The sequence below is a fragment of the Scomber japonicus genome, chromosome 3, assembly GCF_027409825.1.
Source record: "Scomber japonicus isolate fScoJap1 chromosome 3, fScoJap1.pri, whole genome shotgun sequence".
In the NCBI taxonomy this organism is placed as follows: domain Eukaryota; kingdom Metazoa; phylum Chordata; class Actinopteri; order Scombriformes; family Scombridae; genus Scomber; species Scomber japonicus.
The window spans coordinates 13,913,727-13,934,917 of record NC_070580.1 but is presented as its reverse complement, the minus strand read 5'-3'; the positions used below and the strand labels follow the sequence as shown (position 1 = coordinate 13,934,917).

At 41.5% G+C, this 21,191-nt stretch overlaps 1 protein-coding gene across 4 annotated transcripts in view; it reads left to right on the top strand.

Annotated features, from left to right (window-relative positions):
* LOC128356277 (plexin-A1-like) overlaps positions 1 to 21,191 on the top strand; it is a 156,136-nt gene that overhangs the window by 94,909 nt on the left and 40,036 nt on the right. For all 4 annotated transcript variants that reach the window (XM_053316767.1, XM_053316768.1, XM_053316769.1 and 1 more), the window contains exons 9-10: positions 3,673 to 3,873; positions 18,581 to 18,677. In XM_053316767.1, coding sequence (XP_053172742.1) covers positions 3,673 to 3,873; positions 18,581 to 18,677 — 298 coding nt within the window. The remainder of the gene's footprint in view (positions 1 to 3,672; positions 3,874 to 18,580; positions 18,678 to 21,191) is intronic.

The following is a 21,191-nucleotide window of genomic DNA, read 5'->3' as shown; positions in this document are numbered from 1 at the left end:
TGTCAACACTCTACATCAGTTCACCCAATTACCTGTCACTTGGCCTGAAGCATTAATGGCATACTCACATGTTCCTAAATGCAAGTATAGGTTGTACACAAGCACATGAACTCCCACAGATATATTCACAAAACCCACCTATTTTTACACACACACACCAACCACTCACTTCCTCCTCCGTTGGTCCTCCTGAAATCAAGCGGATGGAGTGTCACATCTGGCCTAGAAAACCACAGTATCCGTCTTCACGAATGAAATGAAAGCCGGGAAGTCAGGAAAAAAGGGGGGAAATGGGAGAAAAAAGATCTCTTCCAGCTTCAAAGGATCCCCCTGGTGAAATATTGTTTCAATGTACTCTGCACTTTGTAGCCCTAATGCCGGCTTTGAACTGTTTTGGCACCTGTCACAAATACTGATGAAATAGTTCTCTCAGCAGAGCATTTTTTCCTGTATCCCTCTCCTCTTACCTCAATATTCTCTTTTTCCTCCCTCCCAACTTCATCTCTGTCTCAAGCCTCATTATTCAGGACCCCTCCCCCCCCCCTTCATTTGGTAAAAAAAACAAAACAAAAGCCTTTGCATTCACTCTGAGACACAGTATCTTGTATTTGGGGAAACTAGGGGCTTCACGCAATATGATTTCTGAACTCTTCTAAACTCTTGCAACATATCACTCATTGACTATCCAAGCACTGGTTCACTTGCTATTAGCTTGCATTACTATTATGGACAGACTTTAAAGTCTTTGATGTGAAGGGCTGCAAGTCTAAATTAAATTTATATATTGGCAGGCCACTAGCGCACCTAATGTTATTCGCTTACTGCCCAGATAACCTATTTTCTGCTTCTCAGTATGATGACTGCAAAGAGCTCCAACACTACTCTTAAAAATCTTTTTGGCTGTACCTACCAACGACAATACAGAGGACCGAATCAAGTAAAAGGGAAGCATAAGGAAAGATGACTGCCAGAGAAAACGACAAGCAGACAGCTGAGCTGACATAAAGTCAATAGACAGATGAATAAAACATTGGTTAGCTGCAGCTTGCGCTAGAGGCTGTGCTAGCTTCTAACACACTGACTTCTACAAGTTAGCTTTAGCAGCAGAAGATGCTGAAACCTTCTTTTTTTCTTCTTTTTTTTTTACTTGTGGCACCTCGGACGATGCAAGCCCACAGCTTTTGACACAAGAATCATTTTTTACTGAGACAGGACTTCAAAAGCCGCTAGTGCAAATCAATCTCTACTTTGTTCTCTGTCTCCTTCTCTCTGTGTCTCTCTCTTTATCTCTGGCCCCCTCCATCAATTTCCAAGCGTTGTCTGAGGCTCCAGGCAGTTAATTAAGTGGGATGTTGTCGAGGGGGGCTTGGGTACGTGGTGCGGATGAAACTTTGACTGTAGGATAGGTGGAATGGATGGATGAAGAGACAGAAAAGGTACAGAGGGATCCAGGCATCTTCTTCTCTCTTCACTCTTTTGCCTCCTCTGCCTCTCTGTCTTATGTATTTTCTTTTGACTTTCTATATCTTTTTCCTCTCCTCGCATCAACAGCTGTCTGATGTTCCCGTTTCTCTTTGCTCTGCTTCCAATTAAACTTGCCTCCTCTGCTCCTTCTTCCTCTCTTCTCTCACTTTCTCTCACATCCTTTTCACTTCCCTCCCCTCTCTCTCTCTCTCTCTCTCTCTCTCTCTCTCTCTCTCTCTCTCTCCATCTCTCCCCTTCTTTTACTCCCCCTTCCTTCTCTTCTCTTTCTCTTCCTCTCTTTCTCCCACCCTCACCTCACTCCCTCCATCTGAGCCGACCATTTTGCCTCTTCCTTCCCTCTGCCCCTTCCCCTCACCCACCTTCCCCTCACCCACCTCCCTCCCTCCCAGCTGATTATACATCAGTTCTCCTGTAGCCTGCTTCTTCCTATAGTATTCCCCTCTCTCATTATGTGTTGTGCATGTGTTTGTGTGTGATCAGACACACAAGGCCAGGGCTAAGCAGGCTAATGAACAAACTCAGGCATTGTGTTCAGGCCCCCGGGACGCGTTGTAGCTTCTAATGTACAACAGCTCAGAGTAGAGGAGGGGAAAGAAAAATTCACTGACAGGGAGCCAGCTATCTGCTTAAAGGAAGAGCTATAATGAGAAGTAACAGAGAGGGTATGCAGTGGATATTGCAGTGGATCTGGTCGATGTTTCCCTCTCCTATCCACAACACTTGTCAACATATGGCTCCTCTACACTTTACGGTACATGGAGTTCAACATTTGACTAGTTTAAAGGATAAAGATTTTGTATTTGTTTAAACTGGTTGTTGTTACAAGGCAGAGCAAATACCTACATGAAATGTGTATTTTTCTATGAATGAGTGATTTGAGTCTTTGAACTAAACCCATTGCTTCAAACTCTCATTTTTGAAAAAGCGTAGCTGTAACTTCAGTTTCAGTTAGTTTCTCACTACATTTGCATTAAGCCCGCCACATGTCTCTTATTATGTGAGTCACTAAACAGTGTCCCCAGGTTATAAAATGTGTGATTTGTCAGTCATGAAGTGGTTTGTTATCCTTTTGGCTCGAACACAGGGCGGGTTAGTTCCACCCAAGCTTTAACTCATGTATAAGATCTGTCACCCACCCCTTGCTCTCTTTTGCTCGCTCTCTCTCTCTCTCTCCCTCTCTCTCTCCCTCTCCCTCTCCCTCTCCCTCTCCCTCTCTCTCTCTCTCTCTCTCTCTCTCTCTCTCTCTCTCTCTCTCTCTCTCCCTCTCTCCCTCTCTCCCTCTCTCTCTCTCCCTCTCATTCCCATCATTGAAGAGATCTGCGTCACTGACCAATCATGGCATGAACACTGTAATGACTTTATTTCTTCCAGCAAATGCACACATGCATATCCACGAAACATTATATATGGAATGTACTGTCCAGTCTTATATAGACTCACATTAATGCCACTCCACAAAAGAAACGTATCTGTCCATACATATTTTTGCAAAGACACACACACACACCCTCCACAGTTATACAGTCCAGTGGTGTGAGCTATTGGATGGGCTGCCTCCAGATGATCTAAACAAGGCTGTCAGCTCTGGCCAATGTCAGTGACTGATGTACACACACACACACACACACACACACACACACACACACACACACACACACACACACACACACACACAGCAAAAACAAAGTTTGCAAGCTCATTACTCCATTCTGCACATGGCCATAATACACTGGGGATTTCTTTCCATAACAATGCAGCACTGTTGTGATGAGAATAGTTTTATTGAGTAGATAATCTTTTACGAACTTTGTCTCAAAAGCTCTCTTGCTCAAGTGTTGTCTTGCTACATTTAAATCTGGTGCAAGGCCAGTGGGAGTGTTGCACAAGCCATAACACATGTGAACAGTGCATCCCAGCACAGCTCTTTAGGCTGAGTGTCTGGCATGAAGTCAAATATGTAACCCACGGCTTGCTCGCTTCTTTAAAATCCTTACTCTTGTCAACAAACAAGTGACTTATTTCATCACCTCTTCTCTTATCTTACTGCTATTTGCAGCTTGTTTGCTCGCTCTTCTGACTGCAACATCCCTGTCTTTTTTTTTTCTTCTTCATAACAGCTTCCATCCTTCTGGCAAAAACAAAAGTTGAGCATCTCTCTCTTTTTTCTCTCCCTCTCTAACTCTGCAGGACTGCCCACAGATTCTGCCCTCAACCCAGATCTATATCCCTGTTGGAGTGACCAAGCCGATCACCTTAGCTGCCAAGAACCTGCCCCAGCCCCAGTCAGGACAGAGGAACTACGAGTGTGTCTTCCACATCCAGGGGGAGACGCACAGTGTCCCCGCCCTGCGTTTCAACAGCACCTCCATCCAGTGCCAGAAAACAGCTGTGAGTAAGACCTAAAAAATGTGCAACGTTTGGGTTTGGGAAGAAAAAGAGAGAATCCCAAACTGGATGGATGATATTTTGTTGTTGTTTACAGGTAACCTGGTGATTTAGATATTGTGTCATCCAATTCAGTTATTCAGGTAAAGCATAGTTGTGAATAGGACCAGAACCAGTATTACCTAGACTGAACCACAAATGATACTTAGAATTTTCTTAGGCTTTAGCAGAGTAATTTAGCATTATTACTCTTGACCTAATCGATGCTACTAGGTAACTAAATAATGATCACAGTGAGGACATTGACTCTGTCAGGGTTTAAATAATGGCCTCCAACATCTAATGACCACTTTGGACACTAACATGCTCATTGTCCTGATAGATCACCATGCACTACTTGGACACAGGCTTGGTCACAATCTAGATAAATGGCCCAATGCTGCATCTCCCACATTGAACTGATAGTTAGCAAATAGTTATTGATGTCCAGAGTTGACTCAGACATTATTCGTATAGAGACGAGGTCATAATAAGGCTTCAGTAACAGGGAGGATTTTCCCAGAGCATACGGATGGAAATTATAACAGATTATCATGGTTTTAGTGATACATAATTTAAATCATTGGTGGAGTGTGAAGCTGCAGTGGTCAGTCATCAACATGCTTGTATGATATTTAGTGTGTGTGGCTTTTTTGGCTGGGAGATTGTGTGTCAGATTAAAGTGTTTTCAGGGATGGGTTGTTTTTTTAACTTAATTTTATTATTGAATTTTCATCAACAGCAGTACAAATATACATTTTCATACACTTTTCAAACACATTGTTGCATTGAACAAGTGTCCATATTCTTATACAAAGATCTGTAAAGGGATTCTGCTGATATCTGCTATTGTAAAAAAAAAAAAAAAAAAAAAAATTCTCAGCCCGACCATGATAATCTACTTAACCTGTTGACATATTCATAGTATATTTGGTTAGTGAATCTTAAGCTTCCCTCAATCTTATCTGACAGTAGGCTATTGACGTCTCTACGATTTGCATTTAGATTTATTAGACTGGTCTAACTCTTATTTTGTCATCCAGTTTTCACTGTTTAGCATCCTTCTTTCTTTTCCTAGCATATGTAAATGAAACAATGCAGTCCTTAGTGTGTGAATAATGCGTGCTGTAGCCCAGTCCCACAGTATAAGGGCTGATAGGTCAGAAGAGATATTGGTATCTATATATTTCTTGAGCTATACTGTGATGGAGGTAAATTCTTTATCATTAAGGAGGGATGCATTAAGTCTCCATTTTTTGTATATTAGCCTATATTCCACTTTAGTGCAACAGGTTCATGGTAAGAGATAGTGATATGCAATATCTCAGTGTCCACTACGCTCTACTTTCTGGGTAAAGAAATATTCAGTCCTTGAATAGGATGTGTGTCTGCTTGAATTGAAAGTGATGTCCCTGCTTATTGGAAACTTCTCCATATATCTACAAGGCCTGCTTCTATAGATTGATGTTTAAGCATTCTCACTCATCCTACATGGGAGAGCTTTGGAGGCAGTTTGTCGATCCATTAGCTGTGACATTACACAGTTAAGATCTCCTCCAAACAGCAGCAGCCCAGAGCTACACTGTAATATCATATTAAACAGCGGCCTGATCAAACAAGGCTCATCCTCATTAGGTGCAAATATGAAGGACACTACTGTGTCATCGAGTCATTGATTAACCAAGATATATCTGCTGTTGCTATGTTTATATACCAATGTTTTTTTTGTGTGTGAGTAAGTAAGTAACTAAGTATCTAAGTATACTCCACATCAGATACATTGGTTTCCTATAGAAATGCAGACTTACAGTTGGCTTGCTTTAGCCAGTGCAGAATTTTTTATTTTTTTTTAACAATATATCTTGTAATTTTTAGTGTGCCCATTACTTACAATATGTGATTTATAACTGCAGAAACAATAGATTTGCACATAGTTGGTGCATATTGTTATGTGGATTATGAGGAGTGGAAATAAATATTGAAACCAAAAGGAGTGGGATAAGTAAGATTACTTAAAACAATAGGACTCTGTATAAAGACAAGACATGGTAATGTTGTTGTTCCTATGTTCAACACAGGATCCCCAGAGAACAGAAGGATCAGGGAGAAAAAAAGGGGGGAAAAGTTATTAAGACTACAGCTAACTAACATTAGCAATAGTATGGTGGGACCTAGTTCCAAGCCACTAAAGGCAAGCAGGAAAGGTGCACAGTATAGATTAAATTTTACTGTGCTTCTGAGTGTGCTAAGATAAAGAAATAAAAAATAAGTTCATAACCATTCAGGCTCCTGCAGGGCCTAACACAAAGTCAAAGTCAAACAGCTCCTTGTGGTAAAATAGTCATCTGAATTAAACATTAAATTAAATTCAGAAGAAATGTTTATAGTCTCCTATTAGAGTAGCCACTATAGAGGTAGATAATAATTTAAAAACGTTTTAAATCATAAAAATAATGTTTTGACTTATTAATATGTTAGATATGTTTAATTAAATATGAACCCCACAGTTTACCCCTATACTTAAATGCAACAGGGTCAATTCAAATATAAAAAAAAACAAAAATGAACAATGTGTTAACAATACGTAAACATATAAAAGTCATTCATCATAATAATCAGTTCTGACTGTTATTATGAATGCATGTAAGGAGACACTCGTTACTAACTATGTTCTGAACATACTCCATGGCCTTTGTGGCATCTAGAAACCCCCGGTCCTCATCCTTGTGTTACATCTAGAGTCTGTTACAGTCTACTCTTGCCAGCCAGACTCCTTTTTGTCCTCATAGTGCCTATCCGTGAATGCGGCTCTGGCTTTGGCAACTCTGGGGGTGTAACCTGGGAATATGGCAATCTGATTCCGATGGTACATCACGTGGAGCCATAGGGCATCTTCGTCATATTTTACTTTGGTTATGACCGCACGTCTCTTCTCCCAGTCACCAAATCACCCGGTGGAACTACACATATAGTTAAATTTTTGATGTCTTTATCAGTGAACTTTTAGGCTAGTCTTCATATACCTATAACTGTTTTAATAAGAACATATTGTGCATTCTGCAGTAGCCCTGAGAAGGACGTCCTATTCCATACTTCGCTCACTAGCACACCACTTGTATAAGTTTGTAATAAGAATTAGAGTGTGGGTAGAGGATTTACAGGTAGGCACAGGTATTTGTGGATGTGGGTCTTTGCCTGCTCTGTGTGTTGAAATATGGTTTTGTGTGTGTGTGTGTGTGTGTGTGTGTTTGTGTGCGTGTGTGTGCATGTGTGTGTTTGTGAGGCTTCAAACCAGTGTGACAGATAAGAGGTAGCTAGCGTTGCGCTTCACTGAGGCTGAAAATGTGAAGAGGAAGTCTGTCTGTGAACCTAGTTGGGAGCGGATTGATCATGTTTACAGCTCGACTCTATACCTCTCTCTCTCTCTCTCCCTTCCTCTATCTGCCTTTAGAGCTCATCTTTTTTCTCTCCCTCCACACTCTCTCTCTCCGTCTGTCATACTTTCTTCTTTCTGCCATTCCCTACTTTCCTCACCATCACTTCCTCGTCTCTCAAAGACTAATTTCTGCTGCTTACCCCTGTCCCTGTCTATTTCTAGCTCAACATAAAATGCAGTGCAACCACGCTGAGATTAGATAGGAGCTGGTGCTGTTAATTTTGTGCAAATTGCAGGTGTTACAGCTGTGATCACAACATGTCGTGTATGGATGAAGATATTTCACAGATTAAAAACAGTAGATACATACAGGAGTCTTAAGCATCTGGTTAACATGCTTTAACACCTTGAACTAAAACCATCTCCTCCTGTCTATATGTTCCACTTTATCTTAATAGTCAGAGATTTAGCCAGTCATGTGCATATTAGCAGACACATATGTACAGCACACACCGGCACTTGTCTCTGCAGACCTGTATAGCTTGCCGGTTTCCCGCAATGACAGCTAGCGCAGCATTCGATTCTGCCTGTATCGACGAGCAGTCTTCAGGTGCTGGCACATACTACCCAGTTGTTTGTGAAGGCAGGGATAATAAGCCAGCAATAGGGTTGTCTCTCCACAGAGATGTCTGTTTATTGACTGTTTATTGTAGCTGCAAGGCCAGCACTAATCAGCAGCAAAGCCTAACCTCGGCCAAAAGCTGAATTTCTCCATTTGATGTCCACGAAGTAGACATGCTTGCAGCAATTAGCCTTGGGCTGTCAGCGCTTAGCCCTTGTTAGCAATTAGCAGTGCCAACTTGACTGCATGGTCAGATATTGATGCAGCAACTCTGCATCAAGTCTACATGAGACCTTAGTGAGATTCAGTGAATGAAAAAAAGATGCCAGCTGTTTGAGTTTGCCATTAAGGCATAATTCATACAGGCCTGAGTTTATGAGTACAATTGTGTATCATGAATTATTAGGATAAGAGTCTTATTATAGCTCTAGAGCAGTATTTCAAAAGAATGGGGGTCTTAAATATTAGTTTATCCATTCCCATCTTTCCTTTTCATGCACACCCTCCATATTTGTTCCTACTTTGACAGTGTTCAGCACCAACTCAATGAATCATGTATGACTCTGCAGTAGAAATAGACTTCATCTGTTATGCTCCGTACACAGTGCTGCCTCAGTTTGTAGGCACACAGCTATGAGGATAGGGGTTAATCTCTGTGTGTGTGTGTGTGTGTGTGTGTGTGTGTCTGTGTCTGTGTCTGTGTGTGTGTCTGTGTGTGTGTGTGTGTGTGTGTGTGTGTGTACATGTGCATCCTTTAATATGCCTAAGGCTATGGATCCCAGGATAGTTGTGTATGTGTGTGTGTGTGTTTATGTTTGTGTGTTCCACTATACCGATGCTGGAAGACTGTTAAAGGGAGATTGCTAATCAATGGGATAAACACAGGGGTGCTAATCCACAGTTTAGCCTTGTGTTTGAGATACACATAAGTGTTTACCACTGTGTCAAACTAACACTCACTCACTCACTTGTTCTTGGAAAGACGAGGACAAGAGCTGAGGAAGAAAAGACAAGAGAGGTGAAGAAGACAGAGGAAAGGATGCATACAGAGGAGTTTCAGGAAAGAGGGGTGATAAGAATGACAGAAAAAAATGGACAGGAGGAGAGGTAATGCTTGATGGCAGTGAAAACTGCAAAAAAAGAGATGAGAGCAGATGAGATAGACTAGGGAAATAGGAGTGTAATAGACAATTTCAGGTGAGATGAATGGGGAAAAGTGATAGGGAGAGTGATGTTTAAGAGAACAGAGGGGGGTAGACAGAGATGAGAGGGTGTGAGGGAGGACAATCAGCTCAAAAGTCTCTCCTGAGGCTAAAACTCATTCTCCTCTTTCATACAATATCATCACACTATCCAAAAGAAGATACCTATCCACAGGATATTCAGGATATCCACAGTCGGATCATGTTTAAACTCTCGTTTCCCATACTTTACTCCTTTTACAGTGTCCATAATAACTTAATACTCCTATATAGTATCCACTAACAGGAGGCTGCCAATAACCTTCTGTATATATGGTACGCATGATATATAATAGTGTAACATCAGCACCATACTAACCTTATTGGTGATCCATATCTGCTTATGAGGGAAAATATTGGGCCTATGGTATTTCTGTATAAGGTTACCGTAGATACCAACTGATCCCAAAGGGGAAAAGAGGGAGTGTATCACAAGACATGAGAAAGAATGCACTATTGGAAAAAAAAATGCTGGCTTACACAAGCGGATACATGAAAGAATTAAGGCACACAATATCCAAGGTGTGAAGACTTTGAAGAATCATATGTTCAGGGGTTTCTTAAATTTGCTCAAAGCTCTAAATTATGCCGTGTTGAACTTTTTTAAAGGTTTATATTGTGAAAAGAATAGATCGTCAGACACTTTTCTTCTCCTCTTTAAGCAATTCTCACTTTTGAAGTTGGGTTCTCAGCCAAGCATAATTCAACATTTTTGGAACTTGTGAAAGTTGATGAAATGGCAGATTGTCCAAGGTCCCATAGCAAGTTAACTGGAGAAAAACGCTGATCATTTTGGGAAAAAAAGAAGTCCTCTGTATTTCTTAGTGCCAAACAAGCCCACATTAGCACTGACACATACGGAGGCATTCGCCAGGCCTTATGGTAGCAGTTAGCTCCGGTCAGCAGCAACCAAAACAACAAGCTGGCGTCTGCGTTGGTTCCTTCCGGTTTTCTGACCCGGCCCAGGCAGCTTCCTGGCATGTGGGCCAATAAGATGCTGAGATGTGGGCAGGGAAGTTGCGCTCAGAACGGCAGAGGGGTCACTTGGGAGTGAATAAACACATGTACACATAATGCTTGCACACACGCAGCACACTCACACAGCCGCACCCGGGGGTCAGAGAGGCTGATGGAACACAGCTGGGCGTTGCTTGAAGGCCGAGGTTTAGAGAAGAGAATTGGAACTGTTCAGGACTTTTCCTTTCTCTGTTTCTTTATCTCCCTCTGTTCTTAGCTTTTTCCTCGTTTGTACTCCGGTGTCTCCATTTTTCCTCCTCCTACCTCTTTATCCTTCTTTCTTGTTTCTCCCTGGAGGGCAGGAATGAGTGGACAGATAATATCAGCGCAGGCCTTACACCATTACCTTCCGTCTGATAAACTGCTCGGCCACTCCATCACCCTCTTTCTCTCACTCCTTCACCAGTGAGGGGAAAAAAGGGCAGCAAAAAAAAAAAAAGAGAAGGAGCAGACACGGGGGCAGGAGAAAATCTAGTTTGGGATAGGGTGTCTGCACGTTATTCTTCTGTGTGTGTAGAGAGCAGCTGTTTGTTAAAGGAGAGATGGGAAGTATCAGGGGTCCTGATGGCATCCAATTAAGGCAGATAAAATGATGATGAATTGCAGTTGGGCAGCAGAGACGGATGCTCGTGTTCGTGTGTGTGTGTGTGTGTGTGTCTTTGTGTTTGTGTGTGTGTGTGTGCGTGTGTGTGCGTGCGTGCGTGCGTGCGTGCGCGCGCATGGGCTCAAACACACTCGCACACACATGCAGGAAAAAAAGCAGAAGACGAAAAGCAGCCATAAAGATTTCAAGATGTTAGGGGAAGAGAGAAGAGCAAGATGATGAAAAAAGGAAAGAAAGGCAAGGACGTTTTGGAGGCAGATACACAAGGAGAAAGAGGGGGAAATTTGAAGGATAGATGATGAGGAAGAGAAGGAGGAGGGAAAGATGAAGTGTGCAATGAGAGTGTACAGAGCATACAGAGTTTGGAGAAGAGAGAGAGAGAGAGAGGACATCGCAGGGAAATAATCTTCTCTCTTCCAATGGGAAATGAGAGATGTATCGCAGACAAGAAAGATGGAGAGATAAATGAATGGATGGATAGACGGAGCAAATAAAGGTCTAGAAGAAGCCAGACATGTCCATAGGGAAAGCAGTTAACACAAACCACACCAGTCTAATGGTGTCAAATGCCCCTACATGGTGTGTGTGCGTTTGTGTGTGTGTGTGTGTGTGGTGTGTGTGTGTGTGTGTGTGTGTGTGTGTGTGTGTGTGTGTGTGTGTGTGTGTGTGTGTGTGTGTGTGTGGCTCATGTTAACTTCTTTTCCTCTGACTTTCTCAAGTTTTTATATATATATATATATATATATATATATATATATTTTTTTTTTTTTTTTTTTTTTTTTTTTTTTTTTAAACCAATCTAGATTTGACTTACTGTAACAACTAGAAATGTGAAAAAACAACATTTAAAAACCATCTCATTTTGAATAAATCATAACATGCACATTATTATTACAGACACACACACACACACCCAGTACTAAAAGTGGCAGAGACAGGGCTAATGAGGGCCTTGGCGCTGGTCAGTGGAGGCTAGGCGCAGTGGAGCATGGCCTGGCACAGCTTGATGAGATATAAACACTAGACCTGCCACCGTAGTCAGCCACAGCACACACTGACACTGTTTTAATTGGCTTTCAGGCTCTGTGTGTGTGTGTGTGTTTAGTGTGCGGATGGGTTGAAAGTGCTTTGGAAATTCTCTGGAATTTATTGTGAGTAGCTGCAGATTATTCTGTTCCCCTATCATGTAATACTTCAGACTGCCCTGATCAGATTCTGAAGATGCGTCTCATCGCTCTATTGTGGCCTTTTCACAGTGACGCTGATTGGCCCTATCAGCATCGGGTGTTTGAGGTTGTTTCTCATGTAGTATCTGTATTTCAAAATGCCACCGAATGAGTCTTGAGAAAAAAAAAAAAAAAAATCAACAACGCAGCCACTCCTCTCCTTCCCTCTCACCTAGTCGTATACCTGTCCTCCCCCCTCCTCCTCCTCATCATCTCTGTCCTTTCATTGGCTCACTGCCTCTCCTCCTCTTTGACAGGTGAAGAGCGGCGCTCCCACGCTCGGGTCCTGGATAAATAAGAATTAATTGCTGCTCGGCTATGAGCATATGCCAGCTTCTCCACCCATCCTCCACCCCATTTTCATCATTTTCATCTCCCCCTCTCTCTCTGCAATCTGTAACCTTTACATTTTCTTTCTCTCATAGCGTTGCTCCACCCCTTATGTCCTCAGCGATCCATGATGGTTTGATGAAGAAGACAGGAGGAGGGTTAAATCGCATTTACATTTACATGTTAAATGCATATAACAGCCTACTGTATGTCTCATATGTATATTGAGTCAGCTGTGTTTTCTGTTCTTCTTACATGTATGTAGTGTGAGTGCTGCTTCAAGAATGGTGAAGCACTGCAGTTAGGTGTTGTGTGAATCGTGTAAAATGTGGCCTATATTTACAAATACTGGTTGGATATATATTAATAGTCTGTGTGAGTGGTGGAGTCGACGAAGGAGAATGGCCACCAGAAGAATGGCATGATTTGACAGAGGGGGAAAATAGTTGAGGATATTAAAAATACGGACATTTTTCTGCAAATAAACCAAAAATCAGCCTTTTGTCCGGGGAGAAGTCTAGTAAGCTTACAGTAGCTTAATGCGTAGGCTGGAAAATAAGAAACATTGGCAATAGCAGCATTATTTTTTTCCTCAAGCCAGCACTTTTCTCCTCTCTCTCTCTCTCTCTCTCTCTCTCTTTTTTTCTCCATCACTGAAGAAAGTGTGTGTGTAAGTGTGTTTGCACATGTGCGAGTGTTGGTGTGTGTGTGTGTGCGCAAGAGATAAGCTGGGTAACTGGGTCCGGCCATGCTCCAATCCTGTTAGCATTAGCGATTAGCACTGGCTAACAGGCCTCTATTATGAACAGTGGCTGATTCCACGCCGTCTGACCCCACACATACAGTACATACACACACACGCTAAGCTATAGGAAGGATTACCACTTGATCCTTGATTAGGAGGCTATATCTGCGTGGAAGTTATGTGCATTTATGTGTGTGTGTGTGTGTGTGTGTATAAGGATGTTGTGTATTCATCTATACATTGACGCACACAGTGTGCCGGGTCTTATCTAGACTGGCAAAACTCATTTCACTTGGACCGGTTCAGACTGTGTCCTCTACTTTTCTTCAGCATCATCCCAATATGACATCTTTCACAACTTAGTCACAATCTATTTAATATCTATAATAATCTCGATTGAAAGATGTGACATGTTGGGTCTTAATTATTGATGACTGTCACCTTGAAGAAGCCATCTATCATTGCCTCCTCTCCTTCAGTGTTCAGTAACGGAGGTCCAGCTGGCCATTTAGTCATGTTTGCTTTGGCAGTTTTCTGCTGGGAGCCGGCTGTGAGACAACCTCTCCTTTCCCTCTTTTATTCTTTCTTTCTGCTCATCTTGTTCCATCTATTTTTCACCTCTCTGTGACTTCAACTCGGTCTCTTCATCACCATCAGACTATAGTTTCTTTTCAGTTATTATCTCCTTATCGTTCTTGTCTCCAAAGTATCTATCCTTTGACATTAACACTCACTCTGTCTTCATTTGGCTTTCTCTTCCTCTCGTATCCGTCTATTGTCTGCTCACATAAGTAAATACACAGAAAAGAATGCTCTTCACCAAAAAGCACAAGGGCCTTACAAGTTTTAGGTCAAGATTGTAGACACGGATTGCTCTTTTTGTAGTATCACCTTCTCATTTTAAACTATGCTAGATTTCAATCATAGAACTTATTGATTTTATTTTATCCATTTTCATTTTTCACTTCCCTTTCCACATGCAAATCATGACCTTTTTGAAAGTAACCTTCGTAATGTTTGTATTTTCATATTGGAATCTACTGTGCAGTGAATAAATCATGCACAAGGCGCATATGTGTATTCCCTGAACCGTGTATTGTGCAACAATGCTGGTTCAGTATAAAAGTTTAATAAGCCTTTGGTGCAATGAGAGGAGATGAGCTTTAGATCATAACCTTTCCGATGCCTCCCCCCCACCCTCTGTTGCCCATTAAACATACATACACGCATATATACACTTCTCCCTAACTAAATATTCAGGATTTTGTCAAAGTGAAGGTACATGCTCAAGCAGATCCCAGTAGCCCCTCTCTCAACACAGACCTCTGAGTATAGATGTGCAAACACAGACATGTACCTGTAACATGGACAAAAAAAAGGGGAAGAGGGCAGGCAGTCTTATTGTTTTAGCTGTCAGCACCTCCACACCTTTATATGTGTGTGTGTGTGTGTGTGCGTGCGTGCGTGCGGGTGGTGCAGTTTTTCAGCGAGAACTCTTGTCAGGGTGTAAAGCAGGGTTAAGAGGTCCCGCACACATCTATCATCTTTTTCTCTATGAGCGGAATTGGCCCTGTCGTGTGATTCAGAGGGGGATCAGGCCATGTTCTTATTGGCCGGTCAGCAGTGAAATGGGGGTGGAAGTAAAGGGAAGCTTGACCCCATGTCCTTTGATTGTAGCCTGTCTTTGAGTCCGGGGGGCCTGCAGCAGAGCAGCATGAAGAGATGTGGTTAATGACGCTGGAATAGAGAAATGGTAACATATTTGTCAGCATAACACTCAAAGAAAATGATTCTTAAAGTCTCATTTTTTGACATTACATGTCCCTGAAATTATGGTTGTCATAGCTGAGACTTTATTGACTTCTATCATAACATTTAAGACAGAATTTAAGGCCAGTGTCAAAGAGGCAGCCTTAAAATTGAGAAATGTAATTTATCCAAATAACCAAAAATCTTCTAGCATTTAACAACTTTTAGCTTTGGTTTGGTCCATTAACCCCTATAAGAGAATATTTAAATCTTTTTAGGTTGCTAAATCCAATCCAACCACTAGTTTCCTTCACTTTTCTGCCATGTCTTTCTAGGCAGGTAGCTTGTGTTGCCTCCTGTGCCGACAGAGGCTGTCCAACATTTTATATGAGCCGGCACAGTTTTGATTTAGTCTTTTTGGCCAACCCAAACACTCAGAAACCCTTTCTCTCAACGAGCAGTCACTTGATTTACTGTTTATATAAAATATAGCTTAATGGAGCTTTATTGCGGGTTACTGTTTTGGTTTTAAACACACTTCCAGTTTTAACCACCACGTCATGTTCTGTGAGCGAGCAAAACCCACCTGTTGTCTCCTGTTAACATGATCCACCTGCAAACAGGACTGATTGTCAAGAGAGCCAGTGCTTAGTATAAAAAACACCTTAATCTGCAACAAGTTGAACAATTGCCAAACACAAAGCTGGATAACACCCCTCACTATCTTTTTGTCTCTCTTCTCTCCTTCCCTCGTCATTTTGCTCTTTGTCAGTTCATTCTTTGTTTTATCTCATCAGTCTCATTTTTTTTTTATCCCACACGTTCTCTCTTTATCTCCATCCTGTTGGCTTTCTTTTATTCTCACTCCCCTCCTCCATCCATATGTCCTTAGTGCAGTCTCCCTGTACATCTCCTTTTCTTTTTCCTCTCATTGTCTTGGCTTGTACAAACTCACTCACACACGCACACACACACATAAACACACGCACACACACAGTTAAATACACTCATATGTTCTCTTCATCTCTGCCCGGTGACGGAGTGCTCTCATTCCCAGGCAGACTGGGTGGTCTCATGGGAGGGGGAGAGGGAGGGAGAGAGGCAGGGAGGGAGAGATTGAAGAAGTTCATATGCTCGGACTTTAGTGGAGAGAAACGATAGCTGATGTCCAAAACATGTGGTGTTGTGCGAGTGTCTTATCTTCCTGTGTTTGCATGTGTTTTTATTTATCATTTTTTATTTCCTGTATAAACTGTGTGATCTGTCTTTGATGCGTTTGTTGGCACCTCTCTCTTGGAAACCATCCCGTTTGCTTAATGTATAGTATAGTGTGTGTGCGTACGTTTCTCTGGACGTGTTTGGTATATGCAGTAACGGAATCCATATTTCCCTGTTTGACCGTGGGCGTTCTGGGGGATGGTGGTAGGGGAGAAAAATTCGGACCAAGATTTATAGGGGAGGAGGTTTGTAAAGAGGCAGAAGGAAGAAATAATGAGAGGGAGGGAGAGAGAGAGAGAGAGACAGAGAGGAAAAGGAGGAGGAGGGAGGGAGGGAGGGAGGATTGCAAGAGAGGCAGAGGAATGTGTGAAAAGACCAAGGCAGACATGTCAGGGAACAAATTGAAAATGCCAATTTCACTTTAGCCCCCACCAGCTCAGGCGCTTATAGCCCAGCCCCGGCCTCTTATTCCATGTGTAAATGAATGGTGTCCACAGAATAACACACAATCACCTCTCTCTATCCATCTCTCCCTCGCTATTTCTCCTTCACCCATGCTGCTGTATCATCCTCTCACCACCCTCTATCTCCTCTCTTCTCCTCTCCTCTCGCCTACCCCGCTTCCCCATTTCCCCATCTTCCCTTTCAACATCTTTTTTTTTTTGCTCTTTGCACTCCACCTGTTCCCATCTCACCTCTCCTCTCTGTCTTTCTGCCCCATCGGCCATACCAAACATTTTCCACCCTTTTAGCCACCTCGCCACTTTTCACTCTGTCCAGTATTATTGTCATTTTTCAGACTATCCTTTTCTTCCCGCCCCCATCCTCACCTTCCCCATTTTCTATATGACCCTACTGCATTAACTACTGTAGGATTCATACCGTGTTGTTTACCCTAATATACCAGATACACTGGAGCTTATAGAAGAAAAACTTCAAAAATCTCTCTCCTTTCATCCTTCTCTCTTGATGTCATGACGATCCAGTTAGTGCAGTGGTGAGGTCTACAGCTAGATAGCTTGATATACAGTATATATATACAGTAACTTTCTGTAAAGTGGAGTTACTCAGGGGTAAAAGTTTCCTCTTCAGTGGTTCATGACTGCTGAATAAATCAGAGCACCAGAATGTGCCTTAAAACACATTTTAAAATAAGCTCAGAGAGCAAAGTAGGAGTTCCTCTGAGATACGCGGAGACATCTTCCTTTATTTGGATATCGCTATGCCTTCAGGCCCTGCTCAGTGTAAATCATCCAATCACAAATGTGAAGAACGAATTAATCAGCCATTCACACATTGTGACATTGCTGTGTCCTCTCATTTTCTTATCTTCTCTATGCACATTTCTTGGTCCTTTCCCCCTCAAATACATTCACATTCACTATTATTGCAGATGTCAAGATAAATCCTACTGTATCACATTGGAGTGGGCTAATATCACATAGTAGTGAAGTTGTAGCTAGATTCAATCTGTGAGGCCCTGTAGCCTCAGGCAGAGGGCTTTCACATTGGATTTTTATCACCACTCCACTAGAGGAGAATAGTCCTGCTATCTCTCACCCTGAGGCCACTGAAGATAGTGACCATACCAGTGGTAGTGAGAGTGAGCGGGTACCCTTTGACTGACAGAGGCATTAGGGTCAACACGGAAGTCTCGCCAGCCATCAGCTAACATCACTGCAGCAGTAGTCTCAAAGCAGAGAACAGGCAATCTCTCGCTATCTAGTATCTGTTTTATGTTATATCAAAGACAGCTAATGAATGGAGTAGTTAATAATGCAAAATGTGTGGGTGGAGTGTGTGGGGTTCTTGATGAATGACTATTTTCAGATGATTGTGTGTTTACCTCAGTCAGTGTTTGGCTGGCTCGTATGTGCCAGTGAGAAGGGGGTGGGGGCGTTGGGGGGAGTCGGTGTAACTTCTAAAGCTGCATTTTATTTGCCGGTGATAATCATTGCTGATAATTTATCCATTCTGAGGCTAGGAGGGGTCTCATAGGAGCTCTTTGTGTTACTATTCCTACAGCTAATGCTCCGCCATCACATTGCTGCTTTTGAAGCTTGTTGTCTCATTTAAAGTGATTCCATAAAACTGATTATGCAGACGACGAGTCAATTACATTTCAACTCTTATTAGTTCAGGATGCAAAAATGAAATTAGATGAGAATATTATTGTTGAAGATATATTACGCTTTTCATTCATCACTGGAATGGAATGAGTCATACAGTGATGGGGATCCCAATCTCCTAATCAACTCCGTGCTCTGCCAGGCAGCGGTGGATGTGCTGCGTGTTAAAATCACAATATAGCCTGTCTCTCATCATTCATTTTTATGGCCCTTCAACTGCGTGAGCACTGCAGGGTACGACATTACTACCAGTCACTAACTGCACTGGGTTTGCTCTGGGTTTTGACTCATTTTCTTTCTCTTTTAGTCATTTTGCATTTTATAATGGTGGTATTTGTCTAAGAAAAAATATTGTTTCAGGTAATTATACCTTACAGCGAATGCTAATCTTGATTTTGTTCTTTTATATTTCAGTATACCTATGAGGGCAACGACATCAGCGACCTGCCAGTGGATTTGTCTGTGGTTTGGAATGGAAACTTTGTCATCGACAATCCCTACAACATCCAAGGTGAGTCCGTGTGGGTTCAAACATGATCAGCCATCATTATCATGACACGTTACAGTAGCATCACACATTAGTTCTACTGTAGGTGTCTTTTTGAGCAGTCTACATTAGAGTTTATTCAGTAAAACCATCTTAAAAGCACTTTGAACCTTTTTTTGTTCTGTTTTTTAGATATTAAAGACACAAATCAATCCCATGTCATGAAAATGACAAATGAGTCATGGCTTATAGAGCATGTCACAAAACAACAATGCAGAATCTGTAGAAACATAAATAGTACATGCAGTAGTTCTATAACTGTGGAAAGCCAGCTCCAACTGCTAAAGTAAATCATTTATATTGTGACCAGAATCCCTTGGCCGACCCGCCCTTTTCAATATACTTTCTTGGTCTGTGACAAGCTCAAATACTTATTACATACTGTTTGTGTGTGTATGTATGTGAGAGTGTGACTGGAATACTTTACCATTTAACAGTTTGCATAAAATGTGTGTAAAGATATCTGTAAAAAAACAAAAAAAATGCAACTTTAGCAATGAGCTCGTTAGCTTGCCCGTTGGCACTCACACCACTGTTACAGAGCACACATCCTTTACTGTACATTAGGTTATTTATATTAACTAATACATATATTTAAAAGTAGCAAATAAATAGCGGTAGCAGATCTCAGTAGTAAAAGACTGCAGTCTCAAGTGAACAGACAAAATAAAATGACTAATCAACTTGAGGCAAAGTGATCTGTTTACTTGAGCATAATATCCTTTGCAGTGGAGCTTAATATGTGAAATTCAAACTTTAGTGTTAACAGTGCAAAACTAACACTAACACATTTCAAGGTCAAACTTATCACTGACAGTAAAAGCTTGGCAAGAAGCATCCCTCACACGGTTTGTTAAAGAAAGCAGCTTGTGCTGTTGTTACTTTGCTACTGCTTAAGCACTGATTAATTATAGATTTTCTGTTACTGATGATCACTTACTGTTACGCTTCAGTAAGACTGTTATTAAGCAGGAAGGTTCATTTTTGAGTTAAGTTATTTTATCACAAGACTGTTACAGTGATAATCTAATGTTATACTGGCATTTTATCTACTTTTTAGGGCCAAAATGAATAAAATATAACACTGTAATTCCTTAGTTATTTCTCCATGTTGCAACTCTACAATGCATGTTGTTTGGATCACAAATATATTTAATAGAATAATATTTAATTTCATCCCTTATGAAGCAAGTTCCACAGTGTATACTTAGGCTTACATGTATTATCATCTACAATGTATATCCATTTTTGTCATTATAATACAACGCTTATTTATAACCATACCATCCAAACGAAGAACAATATGGTTTAGGGTTAAACACATACACATACTCGATGCGCCGCTGTTGGAGATGACAATGAGATCATGTCTGTTGGATATAATTACTGGTAGGACAGTCTTTATTGTGCTGTCTCCATAATTATTACAGCCTGTACAGCGCAGCGGGGGGGCTGTAACATTATTCTCCTGCTGTGAGGTAAAGTAACATCATCACTAGCTACCACTGCGTTCGATATAGCCTGGCAATGACGTGCAGGAGGAGTTTTGTACAACAGAGCGAGCTGCATTGTCTGGTCCCGTTTGTTACTCTTTGATGGCTGAAGACGCAGTAAGGAGCTTGGATTTTTTTGTAGTGTTTCAGATTAGAAGCTTTTACATCTGTAAGGTCTGTGAAGCAGCGATTGTTGCCATTTTGTCTGTAATGTAAGCTAACACCATTGTCACTTTGTTCCATTTATTGATGTCACTCCCTGTAGTCTACAGTAAATGTATCAAACAAGCTCTTGTAGTCTCACATTTCAAATATACCTCATGCTGCTGGCTGAGACTGATATCTATTACTCGGATGTGTCACATATACCATACATGGTGTATGAGCATACATTAGGAACACACTGCAATCAACCATAATGGGGTGTTTACTTTCGTCGAGGCAACATAAAATGCTTTGATAGTCCATGGTTCTCTCAAGGACAAAGTGTTTTTAAACTACATAGGTTACATACAACAGCATTGACAGTTTACAATATCAGCGGCGTGCATCAGTGTTTGTGGTTTGTGTGTTATCACAAGTGTAAATCTCCTCAAGTGCATCTGGAGGCGACCTACAGCCCAAAAATGTCTCCCTCCCCCTATCTGACTCTCTTCACTCCCTGTTTCTCAATCATGATAATCATCTGGTGGAGTGTGAGAGATGCTCACTTGTCTTAAATACTGATATGTTAATGTAATTAGAAAGGAGTCGTTTAGCAGCCCGTAATTGGTACAGGGTTGCTTTAAAGCTGCTCCATGACCAATGGGATTTGGGGATGGAATAGCAGAGAGAGTGGGAAAAAAAAAAGATTTTGCTGTACAATTCCTGGGGCCTTTGGGAAATAGCGTTTTAACTTTGTCATAGTGACATTGAACAAGTTTTGGAATTTTTTGCATGAAAGTTGGAAAACTTAAATTGGAGGCTTTTTTTGTTGTTGTTATTT